The sequence below is a fragment of the Medicago truncatula genome, chromosome 1, assembly GCF_003473485.1.
Source record: "Medicago truncatula cultivar Jemalong A17 chromosome 1, MtrunA17r5.0-ANR, whole genome shotgun sequence".
In the NCBI taxonomy this organism is placed as follows: domain Eukaryota; kingdom Viridiplantae; phylum Streptophyta; class Magnoliopsida; order Fabales; family Fabaceae; genus Medicago; species Medicago truncatula.
The window spans coordinates 42,530,106-42,549,779 of record NC_053042.1 but is presented as its reverse complement, the minus strand read 5'-3'; the positions used below and the strand labels follow the sequence as shown (position 1 = coordinate 42,549,779).

Here is a 19,674-nt window from a genome sequence, read left to right as displayed (position 1 = left end):
TTAGTGGTCTCTGGAGTTCGAACTCAAACCTTGCACTGTCCTTATTAATCGAGATAAACTCATGAGGACATATATTTTTATTCATTAGTGATAATTTCTATTTTGTTCAAAAAAAAAAAAAACAAAGTTTAAAATAGAGATCAAAACTTCATATATATTTATATATTTTTTAAAGGAAAAATTTCTTAAGTTAAAACACATGTTAAAGAATCAAATATAAAAATTATGTCAATTTATTTTTTAAAAAGATGAAAATTAGTCCATCTCAATAAATGTGTGGTATAATTGTATTTAGGGAGCTTCTATGGTGCAGTCAATTAACTGACTTTTTTGAAAAAGTTAATTTTGATCTTAATGTTTAATTAATCTAGTAATGCTTGCAACATCTTGGAGTTACATATATTATTTTATAGTTGACACCTTTAACATGCAAACATAGTTGGTGATATTATCTGATAGTCTCAAGTGTTACACTTTGTGGGGTGTTACACTTAAAATAAGATATGATAAAATTAAATTAAATGTAGTTTTATTAATATGATGAATTGATGATATTACGAAGACTGGCTGAACTTTTGATGTCACTGTACAAACAGAGCGAGGTGTTACTCACTATATTTTTTTATGCAAACGTTAACTTCACAAAAAAAGGTCATTCTCTTCGCGATAGAATTTTCCTTGTATTTAAAAAAAAAAAAGAAAAAAAAAAGTACATACATACAGTAAACTGTGCTGTAACACTATAATGGTTATTTTCTCGCAGCCCAAAACTTTGGCGCTTCGGATTGAAAAAGATCTTCAAATCAAAATCATCAACTCAAAGGGAACAATAGAGCATTGAATTCGTGATTAGAAAGAGTGGTCGTGAGTTCTGAATTTGAATTTCATAAACCCTAGATATTTCCATGGATGTGAAAAATATCCTCGGAGGATTGCCCAATTTTTCCTTCCCACTTCAAGAGAAGAATTCTAGCGAGGTACTTTTTCATTTTTCACCAAAGCACTTAGGGTTTAACCAATTTAACGTTTTTTATTTTAATAATTTTTCTGGTGTTGTTGAATTTATAGGTGTGTGCACTTACTGGTGGATTTGCACCTCTTATGCCAGCAGTTGATTTGTCTCTGTTGAAAAAAAAGCCTCCTTCAGACAAAAAGGTATTTTTTCTTTCTTTCTTGTTGGTTGTTGGAGTTGTGATTAGTGTTGCAGTATGGTATCTTTACTGTGTTTGAACAAAATTAGAGTCGGAAACGGGGTTGGGTAGCACAACTGGTTTGAGATCATGGATTGGGTTCAAAACCTGGCGAATGAGAAAAAAAAGATACTAACGTATTATAACAACTAACATACTAACATTTTCATATAAAAAAAAAACGAGGGCCGGAAAAATTTACAATCTTCTTGGCTTGTACACTACTAGTTTACTAGTGATTAGTTATACAACATGTCAAGTTTGGTTTATTTCTTTTACATTGTGAAATGCTTTATGCAATGAATGATCATGTGAGTGAAATCGTAGTTCTATGCAGTTACTCTGTCTTTACTCTTCTTCCCCATAGGATATAGATTCTGTTTGGATAAACAACTTAATTAATAGCCTATAACATAAGCGCTCATCACATAAGTGTTTATGTATAAGCTGTTTCTAATAATAAAAGATGAAATAAAATCAAGTTGTTTTCATATAAACTATATGCTGTTTTTTTTTGAGCTATTATGAGGAGCTTATTGAATATTGATATAAACTGAAAATAACTTGCGTACTCCCTCCGGTCACTATTATAAGCAAAAAAACACTTTTTAGGTTCATGGAATAACCGATGTATCTGATCTATAATATAAACCGGATACCTTTTATTCAATGAACCTAAGAGTGGTTTTTGGTTTTTAATAGTGACCGGAGGAAGTACATGTCATTAACTCTCCCAAGCAGTTGCACAATTACTTATGCAAGTAAATAAACTAAAATAAATCAATCCAAACTGGCTCATAAGAAGATACATTACTAGGAAGAAGAAAGAAGGATTCTCAAAAATCAAAAATTAAAGTGTGTAATAACTTAATAAGTTGTTCTTTGGTACTTGGTTACCCATTTAAATAATTTTTGTTTACTGAAGAAGAAAGATTTAGATTGATGTTTCCATGTAGCCGACCCCACTTAGTGGGATAAGGCTTGGTTGTTGTTGTTGTTGAAGAAGAAAGAGCTATACTAGAGTGATGTTTCTTTGTGAAATACTCATTCACTCGCTTGAAAGTTCCCTGTTGGGTTAGTCTGTTTGGCACTTGTTTTTGGGTAGGTTGAGGAGTTCATGCATGATGCATGGTCCATTCATGTGTGTTTATGAACCTATAAGCCAATGCCTGAGAATCTATTGAAGAAGAAAAGTACCGAATAGGTGGATAGTACATGCTATCAAAAGTTTTACCTAAACAAATTATTGACTGAAATTAGGATGTTATTTGTTATATATAGAACCATTAAATTGCTCTCACCTAATAACCTAAGCTTTTAAGATGGTCAATCAATGATATGGATATGGTATTAGATTCTCCCTAACCAAGTTTTCTAGAGGTCAATCCTTATTGATCCCATTATTCTAAATAAGAAAAGTTGAATTTCGACAGTATGTTGTGTGGGCCCGGACATTGTTTAGGCTTCACATGGCTCTTGTATGAGGTGTGTTAGATATAAAACAATTAAGTGCTTTTACATATTACCTTAAGCTTTTACAATAATTGATTCATGACATTGTTATCACACATTTGATTTTTTCCCTCATTCAGGTCATTTGGCGATGGCTTCCTTTCAAAAATTCTGCTCGTAAAGATGATCTTCAGCTTCACCATTGGGTAAATTCATTTGTTAGTTTCTGTGAAATTTATGTTAGCCCTTTATGTTATCTTGGAGCATGGAAATATTGCCTATTCCATGGTAGTCAACAACCGCATTCCGATGTATATCCTTACACCACCCAAACAGATTGCATGAAGTGTTTCCTTGGTTGCCAGAATAATGTGCCAGATTCACAAGATCCCCAACTCCGTTAAATTTATAACGATGGAGATATCGGGGGAATGGGAGAGAGCTAAACAATCAATGTGGGGTGGGGAATGGATGTGGTAATGAGTGGGTTTTGCAAGAATCTTGTTTGCTGCGGGGCCTGAAAACAAGTTATGAACAAAAAATATTAGGTGTGTCGTCACATGTATCTCAGCATGGACTTGCATGGGAGAAGATTGGTAATAGTGTTGGGGCTTGTCAATGCTCCTAAAATGACAAGCCTCCATTGGCAGGACAATTAAGCTCCAGCAGTGAGGGTTGCGTGTTTAAAGGGAGGTAAAATACACCTAAGATATTTAGATATGGTATGAAAAACTGCTGAGAGCAGAGAGACTAAATGGGCGGCTGAAAATATAGGGTTTGTTTTTCTTTACTTTGTTTGACATTTTCTTTGTTGAAAATATAATAGATTTTTTAACAATGTTCACAATATGCTTTGATTCATTAATTGGAAAATGGGTTTTCCTATTCATATGATTTGATTCACAATTTGATGATCACGGCAAATTTTATTGCAGCAGATTCAAGTTGTAAATGGTGTTCCACCAACAGGGGACTATTCTTTTGCCAAGTATAACAAGGTAAATGCAGGTTCAGTCTTTACCTTCATGCCTGCTCTGCTTACATGATTTAATGTTTGTTTACTTGCTTTGATGCAGTCTGTTGACATAACAAGATACACGGACGAGGAGTATGAGAAATATTTGGCAAATCCTGTAGGTATCATGTCTAGATTGCATGTATAAAATTGCATTGAACTTTGCCTTTGAGTTTGCTTAAACAACAGTTTTTGCAATTTTTAATGCTACAAAAAACTGAATTTTAGGTGATGTATCATGTTAAGGTTGATGTTGCTGTGTCTTCAATAACCTGTATAGTTATAATGTATATGAAAGGCCTTTTCGGTGTATACATCTTAAAGGGTCATGCTAACAAGTTCCCTAAAGGTACTAGTTAAGGAAGCAAATAGAAGTTTTGTATTGAAAATAACAATTTTTAAACTTCTAAAAAGTTGAATACATTTTTTCCAGACAATATTACTATATTTGTTTTTTTAACCAATGCCCTAAGGGCTCAGGGCATTCATTAGCATTTTCCTAACTTTTTTTTTCTTCTGAAGAAGTAGCATTTTCCTAACTTAAAAGTTGTTTATTTGCTAGTTGGTAAATCTTTTATATTTCTCTAACGATCGAGCAATGAATAAATGATAGATTTTATGATCTATTTGAAAGGATCTGTATTACTGAACCTAACCGTCACTTTGCATCTGCATCTTCTGTACACTTCACTGTACTTTCCGTTTTATAAATGCACTTACCCTCAAGCACAGCTGTGTAACTCTGTGTTATTTTAAGAGTTGGATTTCGATATGCATTGACATTCTACGGGTATTTTTACATCTGTTCTGCTACGAAGTATTTAATGTGTTACTCTCTTCCATGAAATTATATTTATGTAGAAATGGACCAAGGAGGAAACAGATCAACTGTTTGACTTGTGTGAGAGGTTTAATCTCCGATTTATTGTTATAGCTGATAGGTTCCCTTCATCTCGAACTGTTGAAGAATTGAAGGATCGATATTATAGTGGTATGTGTATTATGTTCACCGAGCTATATATGCTGCATTCAGTTTCCATTTTCTTGTATTCTTAGTTTGACTTATTAGAAAATGACATATTTAAAATAATTTTTTGTTATATTGTCCTTGCCATACAGTATCCCGGGCTATGTTAATTGCCAGGAATCCATCTTCTACGGATGTTGCAATGGATCCACTTGTTCAGGTGTGGTCAACTGTTTGAACTCTGTGCATTGTTATCAAGCAAAAACTCTCTTTCATTCTTTTGAGCACACTATGCTTAGTAAAAATAAACTTTTTCAGCATTAGGATGTTGCAATGTGATCTTAGTTATTTATTCTCCCTCCTTAATGCAGGAACCATATAACGTTTCACAGGAGATGGAACGGAAACGAGCTCAGTCTCTGATCCTTTCTCAAACAAAGCAACAAGAGCGAAGAGATGAAGAGGTTTTTTTTCTTCCCCTTTTAATAAGTATTATTTACATGGATGCTATAATTATACATTCAGAGAAAATGAAGTAAATATAGGTATTAACTACTGTATTATATGCAGGTGCTTGCCGAAGCAAAAAGAATTGCTGAATTACGCATAATGACCAAGGTAATTTTTAATGGCTGTATTTGTATGACACTTATAATTACATGTGGAGAGGAAGAGGAGAGTTTCTTATTAGATAATGATAATGTTTCCATACTATCTAATTATGCTTTTTTGCTTAGTTTTTCTCATACATTCCTGCTAGTGAACCTCAAATACTAAGAGATGTTTCATGTAACATGTTTTTCTACATAAAACCAATTTCATTTTATTTAAACATTTTTTTTATTTGTTCAGGGGCCTGGGAATGAAATTAGAACTGTTTACTCATGTAACTTGATGCCTATATTTTCACTGAGAATAGGTCATTGTTAATTTTCATTGGATCAATTGAGGCAACCAAATTTGTGGAATATAAATATTTACACCCAAACTTTGGATGAACCTGTGTCAGTGATTAGTGATATCTGGTATTTGATTTTGTTTCTTTTAGGTTGACCTAGAGTCTGAGTTGGATGTTGCTTCAAAGGCTTGTGCAAACGTTACAGAGAGGGCCAACCCCGGTGAAACTGTATCTCCATCAAATACAGAACTTCCACCAATAGTTGTTTCTTCCATGACATCGACAGATAATGCATCTACCATAGCCTCTCTTCGCATGGTAAGTTAAAAATAAGGTTACCAATTATTCACCCGATGTCTCTTTTCTGTTGACACTTAATGTTAAAACCTTCCCCATCTCCACCTGTTCCCCCAGCACAAAAAGAGAAAGAACAGAATCAAGAAATATAGAATAACAAGGATTTTCTTGATCAAGTTTATGAAAATTTGACTGTAGAGGACTTGAGACTTACATCGAACGAAATCACTGAAATAACTTTTTCTTTTCCCTTGTGAAACACAATTTTCAAGCATTTGTTGGATGTCTAATTATCTACACGTCACAACATAATCTGATAGTGAGATGCATTTCAGCTTTATGTCTATTCAAGAACCTATGCACTTGGACAAATGGTGCAATCTGCAAGCTCATCAGCTGGACTTCGGACTATCAAACGTGTTGATCAAACTTTGCAGGAACTTGGGGTTTGTTTGTTCTCCTCTTTAATGCATTTCTGATGTTTCCTTTCTCCTCCCTGCTGTAGTCATGTAGCAGCTCCTGATCAGTACTAATAACATTATATGATACCCTTGCATTCTACATTTCACTATTTCAGGATTGGCTTAAGATTTTTTTAATGTTTTTGTTCAGCTATTAATTTGTTTTTTATTTTAACCCTCCTGTTCCTAGGGGAAAGGGGCAATGGTAATCCGGACTTAGCTGGGAGGTAAGTAAAGTCCGGCCAAGGATTTTTCCAGTCAGGAATCGAACTCGGGTTCTCCCGAACGTTTCGTCCTTAAATGAAACTCATTAACCACTTGAGCTCAACCACTTGGTTTACTTTTGGGGTTTGATTTTGAGATTGTGGTTATGATTAAGCTAAACTTTCAAATAACGTTTTTGGTTCAGCTCTTTTAGAGCTTGACTTGGCTTTCCTTAGCTCAAGTAGTGTCGTAATAGTTCGGTTGAGAATAACTTTTTAGATATATAATCAAATTATTAATGCTTTAAACAAACGACATAAGCTTTTAAAGTTTCTATGATCAAGTGTGTCTACAATTTAATGCTTGTTGTCTCCATTTTTTTTTCTAAAGAAAAGAACATTAAGCTCATGGTAGGTGGGCTTATGCATTGTTCACATTTCAAACATAAATGGCTCTTGTGTGGAAGTGCATGTTAGAGATACAATAATAAAACTATTTGTGTACTTCAACTCAACAGTTTCAGCTTTTAGTATAATGGGACTTGCTCAAATAAAAAATTTCTTTGTATTCTACATATTTGGTTTGTAGTGATGTAAGTATATATACTATTAACATGAAATAAGCCAAGCTCATTTAAGTTTGAACCTGGCTCAGTATGTGTTTGTTCATAAATAAGCTCAATTAAGCTCTTCCAAATGCCTCCTTAGGCTTCTAATAGAAATACAAAATATATTAATGTTGCCGATACGCTTATTACCAAGCTGAGCTGATTTTTCCATTAATGAATGTAGTCCAATTCCAATCACCCTAGCAAAATACCTGCACTTCCTGATGGTAATTTTAAGGCCAGTTTTAATTTCTTTGTACTATGATTGCAGGTCAATTTGAAACCAAGGGTTCCAACAAAAACTGTTTGTGCAGAGCATCTAGAACTAAGAAATGAAATACTAACCTTGCTAAATCTTCAGAAACAGGTACACTGTAAAGAAAGCTTAATAAATGTCATACTGATGTCATTTTTTTTATAGGATTACCAACACCAACATTGGTTTGTTTACTAACTCTTCTAGATTGTGTCTTTAATTTGTTTCAGCTGCAAAATAAGGAGGTTGAAGGTTCATCTTTTCGTGACGGGTCACACTGCGAAACAACGGGAACACCAAAGGTTAGATTTTTTTTTTCTTTTTAATTAAATTTAGTTTGGTACATTTTCTTTCAGTGTTTTCAACGTTTTAGACTTATGATTGTCTAAACATATGCCATTCTTTTTCTCAAATCACGAGCTTGTGATTTTTAAACTGCCGACAGCGTTTGCATCGAGGCGGAGATCAGGATCTGACATTTGTTCCAGATAACACAAGTTCTGGGGGTAATAACAGATTAGTTTTGTTTTCACCTGCTATCTGAATTTCTCTAAGCGTCATAAATTTCATCTACATATCATTTAATTGTATGCATGCAATGAACTGGTTTCAGGGGAAAGAATTGGTAAAAGGGATCAAAAGCGCAAGGTATGGATCTGCTTTTTCTATTTTATTATGTTTAAGTATTCTTTCTTGTTCTACATGCTTTTAGACCAATGCTAAAGCACATTATTTATTTATTTTATCGTGGAAACGTTACCTGTAAATGCGTCTGGACGACATTCAGAAACTTCATCATCACCAGCCCATTCAAAAAGACAAAAAAAACTAAAGGCTTCAGATCTTTAGCTCCCCTAGTAAGAGCTTCAATTCACCACCGATCTTTTGTTTGATTCTGTATAATCTTTTGTGCTTTAACGTCCTTATGTTGCTTTGTTAGTCCACTGTAGTCACTAAATAAGTTTTGCATGCTTTCGTTAGGTGGAAACCGGAATGGTGTTGCGATTTGTGGTGCTCTTTTGATAGGAATAGTGAATCTTGTATTAAGCAGCAGTGAACTCAACTACTGGCAATTCTGATTGTGGTTAGTTTAGTTTAGAAAATTGTTGGTAGTTTTTTATATTCAGTGCTGCATGGAGCAATGAGGTTCACATCTTCATCAAATACGTCCCCACAGAGAAAGTGAACTTTATTTTGTGCTGGTTAAGCTTTAGAGTGATACCAGCCACCAGGTGCTAGCGACCAACCAAGCTTATTAGGATTTGTATATAATTAGGATTAGGAGTTGTGAATATTCCAGAAATTTGCAGATGCTTATGTTATCTGTCGAAACACCTTTAAGCCTGAAACTATTATATAAGGATGTAGAAATTTGTTTGTTAAGGAAGCTAATGAAACAAATGACAAGCCTATGGGAATATTACAAGGGAATGAAAAATAGAACCTTCAAAAGGAAAACAACATTCATTTTCTTCCTCATAATCATTGAAAAAATCAATTTTTTTCTTAATCATCCAAGATTAATGAAGATGTTTAATTTGAAACGCCGTGGCATTAATGGCAGCTATGATGAATTAATAAGATAACAGCAAATGAAGTTCTGAATGGCTGATTGATGATCTTTTTAACTTTTTATTTTCTTGTGAGAGCTCATTTCTTTCTTTGTCACATCATTTTAGCACAATGCTTATGCGACATCATTATGTACAATGCCTTTTCGGGGAAAATAGAGAAAACCGAATTAGCTGAACAGAGGTAAACGTTGATTGTGATTTTTAATAATATTGAATAGTAGATGTGCAGCCTAATAGCCTTAGTTAAAGGATTACTGCCTCAGTAACAGGGTATATGTCATTTTGACATGTCCAATACTTCATGTAGGTGAGTTTCTTGCAGGCAAATATTAGAGTGAAACAAAGCAACCTGTAAAATGGAATAAATATAGCAAAGAACTGCAGCAAGTTGAATTAAAAAAGTTTACGGGGATATATCCCGATTCAATAACTAGTTAATTGTTTTTTAAATTATTTGACTTTTCAAAAAATATTATGGGATTTTATCATTTTTTTTTAATTAAAAAACATTTCTTTTGAAGAAAAAGGTGTAAAGAGAACCTTTTAATCAATAACTTAGCATTAGTCCAAGATTAAAATGCAAGGTCGATTTGCACCCAGAATTTTTTTTCGAGGACTTTCTATTGGAAATCCTGAAAAGGACGTCACCAAACTATGGCAATTCGAATCTTCCATTGTGTTGGACCACTAGTCGTGTTCTCATACTGTAGAGTCTAAATCATCCAACACACTATGTGGACGGAGTTAAACTGAATCAGGAATTGATAAAATTGAATCAACCTCATTGAATATTAGAAGAATTCATCTATTCTCTTTTCATGTCCCAAAAACCAATCATTTTCTACTTCGTTTAACTCGATGCTTGCACAAAAGGTGTAATATGCAATACCTTCTTTCATCTGGTTCCCCTTCATCTCTTCAGGCTTATAAACTCCATACTCAAACTCACACAGTACGCAAACGGGGTCTGCTTAAGCCTCACCGTGCTGTCAATCAGCAGAGCCAAACTAGCGTTAGAACTTCATGGCCTCGGGTGTCACTTTCACTTTTCGGCGCAGGATTCGTGTTGGGTCCACTTCTTGATGGACTCCATTCGAGAGTCGAACTCGTGGCATACAAGTCTGGGGCTATTGACATCGGTCCACTCCATACAAACATCTGGGTAAGGTTTCAATTTCAGTTTTTTGTGAACTTCTTCCAGCCTAAATCATTGGTCCGAAAGTATGCATTCGAAAAAACCATATAATTTTATGCGTTTGTATGCGTGCTTCCGGATAAATTATGCCGTCTGAATGCACTTTTAGTAGCGATGACGATGGAGGAAAGAACCATTCCCATATTACCTTGTAATAGTATAACTGGCTGCAATTTTATCCGTCGTCTCCAAATTGATATTGATAGGTTCCTCCCTTGCTGGGGTTGTTTTACTGCTCGGTTGGTTTGCTTCAACTCTACCTTGATGAGAGGGTCTTAAACAAAGTTCAAGATGGAAGTTTAACAAAAACAATATCCTCTCTGATGTAAGTACTCACTGCAATTTAGAATACGTTTTAAAGAGCTTATTTTAGTTTATCTTATAAAGTTGTAATAGTAGAGCTTACAAAAACATCCATAAATAATAGCTTGCAACATAAACATCAAAACAATTTAATCAAATTGGTATTTGATTAAATTTTTTAGGTATAACTTATAAATTAACACTTCTTAATTAAGTTTTATATCCAAACACATTGTATTGTATGAAATCAAACATAATTTGTGGTTCTTTCGTCTTAGATTAGTGGCGTTGTTCATAGAGTTGAGTGCTGAACTATACAAAGCCGGAATAGCAGACAACATCGTGGCTTACATATTATTTGCAGCAGCAGAGTTCCTATGGTTTTCGTTGAATGGAACATGGCCAGGCTTCACCCTCTCATGCATTGTTGGGTTTGCTTGTCCACTAGCTGAGATACCCTTAATGAAGTAAAACATTACTCTTTTCTCTCTCAGTTTAAATTTGTTTGGCTATTCATGGCTACTGGTACCTCTCCTTTTCTTCTTTCAGGTTCCTTCACCTTTGGTACTATCCTCAAGCTAACATTGAAATCTTTGGCCAGGTACTTCATGTTCCAACTATCTTTAAGTTACAATCAAGAGTTTTTAGCTATGAACCACTGACGCATCCTCACACATTGACACATTAAAAAGTAGAGAAAATGAATTAATTGAACATAATCACTTGTGTCTGTATCGTATAGTGTCTGACACTACACCAAACACGACAGCAATATGAAGTGTCGGTGCTACAAGTTTCTAACACAAATTGTAATGAATTCTTTTCTGTGTGTAGGGACTAGTTACTTGGACACTCACTTGCTACTTTGTGTACACGCTGTTCTTAATTAATTTGTCACGGTGGTTCAGAACAGTGTATGTCGCTCAAACAGAGGAGTCTGATGCATAAAACACTACTCTTTAAGCATACCAAATTTAGAAATTATTCTTTTAAAAAGTCAACTATTATAATTTTCAATGCACTCAATACACAACTTTTCATAAATAACTTACTAATTAAAGTGCTTAAAGAGTGCCTGGGGGCACTCGTTAACATTTCCCTTATTATATTATTACCAACCAAGTCGCAGATATTAATCACACATCATTATTCAAAGACGTTCATTCTAGTCTAACCTAAACACATTATGCATTTGGGATTTTCTTATATTAAGGTAAGACCTGCAGTTTAAAAAATAAATAGAAAAGCATAAATAGCGATTTAGTGACTTATAACCTTCTTTCCTTTTCAAAATTATTTGTGTGAATAAACAAAATTAACAGAATTGTACCAATAAGTGAATAAAAACCTCTGGAAGTAGCTCAATCGTGGTTGATATTAGGGTTGAAAATGGATTGATTAGATAAACTTGAATTTGATTGTAATGGATGGATAAAAGTAGTCTACTAAAAATAGATGAATAAAATTCAAGCTATCCATTTTACATTGAATAAAATCCGATTCGATCAATCTATACACAGTTTTTAATGGGTGATTATCCAATTCATCCAGAAATGTTTATTTTTTTTTGTTTCATAAAATTAATATTAAGAAAATAAAACATTTGAAATATTATATTTTAATAATTTTGATAAGTAAATGCAAAATTACACCTGTCGTTGCTTAAGTTAATTTTGGATAACGGTTTTTGTCCTTCTAACTTCTCATGTCATTTTAAGTCTTTTGATCCATTTGCGATAGAAAAGGATGATCAACTGGAGGTGGAACCGCAACTTTCTTATTGTCGAAATCATCTGAAATTTGAGGTGAAACCTTTGGCTTCGTACCGACAGGAAGTTCCACAATTGAGGTGTAATGCGAGGTGTCAAATCAAATGGGAGAATTCTTATCAAAAACAGCACAAAAAATTCTTAGAAAAACTGTATGTTTTTATACATATCGGGTTTATATTATATAATTTGATTCATAATTTCTAATTATATAATCCGAAATGTGTCAGTATCTAATGAGTGACGTGATTAGAAGGAAAACACATAGAAAACGAGCGAGAAAAGTTTTAGAGTCATATGACCTTTGCATTCAGAAAAAAAATTACGTGTATGAAGTCCATTCATGTTTGGAGTGTGTTAGAAAATTAACTCTTCGTCAAAAGATTTTTTTTAGAGGTTTGAATTGGAAGGTGGTGACATATTGTCATATTTTAGGAAACATATATGTAAGAGTGTTTCAAATAATAATATAATATGAAAACGGGAAAGCATGATGTGAATAATATAGTCCGAAATAATTTTTGTTTGTTTGTAAAATCATATGTGAATTGCTGGAGGAAGGGATCGTAAAAACACATGTGTTGAATTTTGAATTAATCTGATGTTTGTGTTTCTGCAAAAATCTTGGCATGATTTTGAAAATTTTGTCAAGATTGGTTCATATTTTGGAGGTTTTAGTTCTTGAAAAATTGTGGAACGATTTGAAAAATCGTGGTGTAAAAGTGCAAATTGTGGCTTGATTTGCCTGAATCTAAAACACTATAAAAACACTCTTTGACCCATTTGATGAAGCATCATGGAGAATCTCATGTAACCAAACGAGGGAACTTAAAAGGATAAATGTTGAAGGCATTTGAGTGAGACTCAAAGGGTCAAGATATGAATCTTAGACAACCAAAACGGGGGCTCTTGAAAAAGGGTTGGTGCCTTTTGGAGAGAGGTTCATAGGGTTGGAAAACACATGAAAGGTTGAGTCATTTGTGGACAAATTGGTTGAATCTTGGGAGATCAAAAGAGGATCCTTAGGAATTTAATGATTAAGGGGCGGTTCCTTTTGGGGTTGAATCATAGAGTTTAGAAACAGATGGGAAACACATTAGGTAATGAAATCATTGAATCTCTTGTTCATGGGAAGAACTTCGGAAAAATGGTAGAAATTAAAACCGCTTTTGGAGAGTTTATTGAAACTAATTTCTTGTAACTTTTTTGTATATCTCTTTGTAAAGAACTCTTTGATGTGAAGTGGAGAGATATCTCTCTCCTCCGGATGTAGGTCATTGTTGGACTGAATTTGGTGAACAAATCCTTGGTGTGTTGTTCTATATACTATACTCTCTTTATCTTGTTGTTCTTTGATTCAATTGTGATTTGGCTTTACAGTTGATTGCTAGTTTAGATCTGTTGTTGTTTGTGACTATTTTGGTTAAAAGACCAAAAGAGTAATTTTGCCACAAATAAATAAAGAAAATATTTTTGTGTTCACCTATTGAGATTTGAGATGTATACTATAAGTTAAAACAAAGAGAATAAAGAGTAATTTGATAGATGTGATGATTTGGTGATGTGATAGGAGGAGATAAATCAAGAAAAATAAATGAGGTGTTGAGTATGTGTAAGAAAATAAATATGTCTATTTATCATTGTTGAACAAATAAACAAGAGCGACCGGTAGTGACAATTATGGCAGCGGAGTGGCTGACGGTCACAACGGTCAATGAATTTCATAGAAAAATAATGATCAACAAGATTTTAATTCTTCTTTGGAAGAATCCAATCAATGGACTAGTTTATTTTATAGCGGATGAATCAGATGGATTTGTAATCGCATGGATGGTAAATAATTGAATTAATTGCAATCCCCAACTGAAATGACATATGGTTACAGGAGACATTCTTCCATCGTCACAAGACCAAATCAATAATTTTGGACACACACCCATAAATAGATTCTCCTCAAAATATTCAATCATCTTTGTTTTCAATTTCCTCAAAAATATTTCTCTCTCAAAAAAAAAAAAACACTTTTTCTTTGGCCGTGTGACCATATTAAAATTTCTCTGGTTACGGTTCTTCCTGTTTTAATTCTTATAGAGAGAAGTAGTAACTTAAGTAGAGGAAACATATTCAAGATATTTTTCAGAAACTAAAAGACATTCAAATTATACCTTGTTTTTGCTATAGCATTCAATTTTTTTTAGAGGCTGCAGTATTCGCTTTTTAAAGATTGCTCTTTTTCTTTTTATATAACACAATAGTAATCAACAACCCCTGCAGAATCACATGCTGTTTAATTTAGTTAAAAAAAAAAAGCATCAATTATACATTGTTCTTGTATAATGTTATGATGAGAAGAAATTTGGGAAGACTGCAGAATCCAAACTTATGATAAATCTCATCAAATCAGGCAACTCAAATTCATTAGGTTCAACTTGTTTTAATTGATATAATTATAGTTCTTTGGATTGCTAACTTACACCACTCATTTTTTAGGGGATATAAATTTGCAAGTTATGACTAAAAATTTATAAAATGCAATTTAAGGTGTAACTTACTAATTTACACGCACTAAACTAATTAATTTATTTTCCGTTTTGGATTAGATTAACGTTTATTTCGGGTCATGACTCAGGTCTATTTGCTTGTTGTACCATCATATAGACACGTCCTAAAACCCCCTAAATTATGATATAAATAGTTAATTGGGACCATTCAGTATGAACTCAATGATGTGAATCCATCCAAATTCTTATCACGTGAAGGGCCTAAGGCAAAATATCCTATTTACTCTCTATATTGTGTTGGGTCAGGTATGTCTCATTTTACCCTAAAGTTACCCCACTCTCTTGATCTCTCACTGACTTGAGCGTCAAAGTATGTGCATGTACACCACCCTTTTCGGTGGAGGACTCGCGAAAGAACACAACGGACTTACAACACAACTCACCCTCGATCACAACCACAACCAGTTCTAAGACCATGTTACTCTGGTCCAAAAGGATCATTGGTGACTTCACTAAGAAGCGGGCCCAAAATCTCCCCCTTAGCCTTGTCTGAGGTACACCTTAAAGTCTCACATTGCTTGGAAATCGAGGCAAATTATAGTTTATATATAACACTCACACTCTTCAATCAAACGAAACGCCTTTTGTAAAAGACAAAACCGTAATAAACTTACATCCAAAACATCCAATACCTCAAAACACCATGTAACTTACTCGAGAGTGGAAAAAGATCACACACTAAACTAAGAGGATGAAACTTTGGTTCCATTTTGAACCTGTTATTGTAATACACTTTCAACATCCTAACTCATATCAATAGGTTACACCTTTCTTTTTTTGATGAAAAAGGTTAAACCTTCAAAAAGAGTGTAACAACCGCTAAAAAAGTGATTGGCAATGATATGAAATGTCACAATTTGCCGCTTTTGTTTTACCGAACACAATCATCATGTCAGACACATCCTGCCGCAAATTACATCCCTCAAGTTGCTCTATCATATATGCCTTTTTCTTAATAAAATAACATGTGTTAAAATAATACTTTTAATTAATTCCTTTAATATCTGCAGGCTTCCAGAATTATTATATACAATAATAAAATGTTCAAGTGGCATATAGATAATGCCACAAATTCACCTGTCCGTTGCTGTTGCTCTACACAAATATGGCACTAGAGTTTACTCAATAAGACACAACAGAAAACCTCCAACACACTTGAGTCATCTTTTGTACCCTACTTCTCTTTTCATTTGAATGACAGAATATTCTACAGGGATCATTTTCTTCATTTTCTCATTGTAATGTATACTCCAAACCATCATTCAAATGTCACATTTGTCTCTCAATTTTATCTTTTGCTGTCAGTTCCTTATTGTCCTCTATTGCCTCTTTATATATTAAAATTTTCTTTTTAGGTTACTATATTCAGCTTTCAAACAAACAGATATATGCCACAAACACAGATATGCTTGTGTAAAATTGTTGAATTTTATAAAAACAATCCAATCTAATGTTTTTCTAGGTACAACAAAATCCAACGTAAAGTTTGCATACATAGAAGTAAAATTTATAGCAAAAATATTTTTACATGCATTCAGAATATATAAAATAAATAGAGAACGGTGTTGAGTTTCTTTATGTTAATAATATGGATTTACACAGAAGAAGAGAGAAGTTTTTTGAATAAAATTGATACCGAAGATAATCGAACTTGAAATATTCAGAGGAGCACACACTCCAAAATCTCAAGCAACTATCACCAGACCTACCCAATTCAAGAAAAAAAGAGCTAGTGTTCCAATATAATACAAAAATCATAAGAATACAATGTAGTAGTAAGGTACAAATACTAAAGCCACAAAAGACTAAGGTTATAGTCGATAGTGGATAAGCTATCTGATAGTAGAAAAACCTAATAAAATTGAATTTGTAGGGTTTTAACTTAAGCTATAAACTACTATAAACTCAAACGTTTGCATTGTCATATAGAGATCTATCTTCAATACATTATATCCATCTCCCCATAAAAACAATATTGTTCATTCAATTACACTTGATAGATTTGAGAGAATCATATTTTCCAATCGCCATTATTGTACGTTGATATCATATTTGTGTGTTTGCCACACACTATAAACTTCCAGAGAGTTATACCAAAAGAGCTAGTGGAGCAGGAATCCCAATACAGTTTTCCAACAAATTTGTGCTAAAGTATAAATTTTAAAAGGTACTACTGATGCATGGTCGGTCTTACACAAAGAACCAACAATCCTCATAAATGTCTCATCCAATCCAACTATTAAGAGAATCCAAAACAATGTTGTGTGGCTCTCACACCCATCAACCAAACCACATAGATACTTTGTAAATCTTTGCAACCAGTGCCTCAATGAGAGAATTGAAATCTATGTAGCACGGATGCTGACAAGGACACCGAACACGACACAAACATTAACACGTCGATACCGCTAACAATTTAAAAAAGTCACATTATTCAGTTTAATTATATGTGTCCGTGTTGGACACGACACACGTGTCTGACACCAAAACACGCATAAATTGTGGAGTGTTTGTGCTTCATAGATTGAAATCAACCAAATTTTTAATGTCATGTTAACATTATAAAGTCATAGAGAAAAAGAAGATAAAAGAGACTAATATTATAGTTATTAATAAATAAAAAAGTTTTACATATGATTGTGATAAGTTAGTGATGTGATAGGAAGAAAGATGCAAAGAGAAAATTAGATGTTGAAAGAGCATATGGAACAAAGTATAAGGATTGTATTAAATTAAATTATAAACAATGACATTTATATATCCTTTATTTTTCTACCCTCATTCAACACTTTATTTTCTCTCTATATCTCTTCCTTTAAATTCATCAACATATCACATATATCAAATCTAGGGCTGGTCTTAAGATTTTTTGTGTAATGCGCGAATCAATAAGTTGTGTCCTTTTAATGATTTGAATGTCTTTTTCCCTGCATTTTTTTTTGTAAAAGATTAATTCATAATCAAAGTTCTCTAAAAATATATTTTCAATAGATATAATCAAAGTGAGTTAAAAGAAAGGGTTAATAGAGCTTTACCCCCTGTAATATAGGGTACTTTTGATTTTGCCCCTGTATTTTTTTTTTATTCCGTCCCTGTAAAATAACGATTCTTCATGATTGCCCTTTTTTTTATTCCGTCCCTGTAAAATAACGATTCTTCATGATTGCCCCTTGACCCCTATGACTCAACAGAATCTCTTAGGTGGCGCTGCTGTGGATATTTTTTTTATTTTTCATTGGCCACATGTATAATTCATTTAACACATCATATTTAATTAAAAAACACAACAAATAAAATATAATTAAAAAAATCTGAAAGTTAATTTTCGAAAATTTTAAAAAATCGAAAAAATTAATTTTCTAAATAAAAATTTCAGATTTTTTTCTCAAAAAAATAAAAAAAATTAGAAAAATATATTTGAAATTATAAAAGTTATTGAATAAAAAGTCTAAAAAACTTTTTTCAAATTATTTTTTTTTAGAAAAATATATATTACTTTCCAGAATATTTAATTTTTTACAAAAATAAAAATAAGAAACTTATCCTATTTTCCTGAATTATTATTGTTTTAGAAAAAGTAAACAAAACTTTTTATTTAAAAAAAAATTGAACTTATTTTAATTTCGGATTTATTTTTCTAATTTTCGAAATATATTTTCCAATTTTTTTATTTATTTTGAAAATTAAGTTCCAGATTTTTTTATTATATTGGAAAATAGAATCTGAATTTTTTTTCTAATTTTCAGATTTTTAATTATTAATGACGTGTAATATGTTTTTTACGCGTGGAATCCAAAAAAATAATGAAAAAAAAAGGAAATATCCACATCAGCGCCACGTAAGAGATTTTGCTGAGTCATAGGGGTTAGGGGGCAATTCTGAAGAATCTTTATTTTACAAGGATGAAATCTAAAAAAAATATTTTACAGGGGGCAAAACCAAAAGTGTCTTATATTACAGGGGTTAAAACATTATTAACCCTAAAAGAAAATATATTTATATAACACTATCTACGAAGTGAAATAATAATGTTGGTTCCCATAAATAAAATGGTGCCTTGAGCCGCCACCCCTGCCGTCCATGGGCGGATCTAGACATTTGATATTGGTGTGGCAAAACTTTCAAAGCAACTATATATATTAACAAAGTAAAACATTGATACCTTAAATGCTATAGATAAGTGGTTTGGGTGATTGTGTTTTACCTTATTGTTACTAGTTCAATTCCCAGCAACACCCTTTTTTTAATACAAATAATTTAAAAAAATATATCAAAATAGGAACACACCAAGAATTGAACTCAGCACATTCAATTCGTCCATCAGCACATACCACTGAGCCAAGAAAGAAGTTCTAATATGTTTGCGACTTATATTATATATATAATAATTTAAGTCAAGTATATGAAGAAAAAAAAGGGGAATAATCTGGTGTGGCAACTGCCACACCATGTTTCAGTGTGGATCCGCCCCTGCTGCCGTCCACGCTCCCATACTTTATCACAATCACTCTCACGATTTCTTTCTCTCTCAAAGTGTGCATGGTGTATGAGTGTTTTTTGAAGAAAAAAATTCTTTTGAAAAGTTAAACTAACCGATCAAAATTAACATTAAGGAGGATTAAACTGAGACCTTCAGAGACTCCAAAATTTCAAGTCAACAACATAAGTCAAACCTCAATTGATTGTTTTTTTTTTTAGGGATGAATGGATTGATATTTTTGTTTTTTTTAAGGGAATGGATTGATTTTTCTTAAACTATACCTTCAAAGACACATTTAACACGTGTTTTTTTACGAGTAACATATATGTCTTGATGTATAGAAAAAAATTGTCTTGAAGTAATACTTTTAATTAATTCCTTTAGTATCTCTAAAATCTTCATATATTTGCAGGCTTCCAGAATCATTTTACACAATAATAAAATG

General features: G+C 32.9%; 2 protein-coding genes across 4 annotated transcripts; both read left to right on the top strand.

Annotated features, from left to right (window-relative positions):
• The first annotated feature begins 722 nt into the window (after positions 1–722).
• LOC11412938 (SWR1-complex protein 4) lies at positions 723–9,980 on the top strand. 3 transcript variants are annotated; one of them, XR_003012002.2, is made up of 18 exons: positions 723–977; positions 1,069–1,155; positions 2,783–2,848; positions 3,578–3,640; positions 3,719–3,775; positions 4,519–4,648; positions 4,777–4,844; positions 4,996–5,088; positions 5,195–5,242; positions 5,673–5,840; positions 6,155–6,265; positions 7,363–7,458; positions 7,578–7,649; positions 7,793–7,853; positions 7,961–7,995; positions 8,135–8,204; positions 8,329–8,431; positions 9,844–9,980. XR_003012002.2 is itself a non-coding variant. In XM_024783361.2 (17 exons), exons 1-16 carry the CDS (start codon positions 906–908, stop codon positions 8,177–8,179), a joined length of 1,272 nt encoding a protein of 423 aa, XP_024639129.1. In that variant the 5' UTR covers positions 723–905; the 3' UTR covers positions 8,180–8,204; positions 8,329–8,805. The 3 variants fall into 3 exon arrangements, 2 of the variants coding, with proteins under 2 accessions (XP_024639129.1, XP_024639138.1); XM_024783361.2 differs by lacking the exon at positions 9,844–9,980 and having other exon boundaries at positions 8,329–8,805; XM_024783370.2 differs by lacking the exon at positions 9,844–9,980 and having other exon boundaries at positions 724–977; positions 3,581–3,640; positions 8,329–8,805.
• Positions 9,451–11,533, top strand: LOC25484745 (uncharacterized). The gene is made up of 5 exons (XM_013613698.3): positions 9,451–10,083; positions 10,323–10,441; positions 10,698–10,886; positions 10,969–11,020; positions 11,254–11,533. Exons 1-5 carry the CDS (start codon positions 9,802–9,804, stop codon positions 11,365–11,367), a joined length of 756 nt encoding a protein of 251 aa, XP_013469152.1. The 5' UTR covers positions 9,451–9,801; the 3' UTR covers positions 11,368–11,533.
• The last annotated feature ends 8,141 nt before the right edge of the window (positions 11,534–19,674 follow it).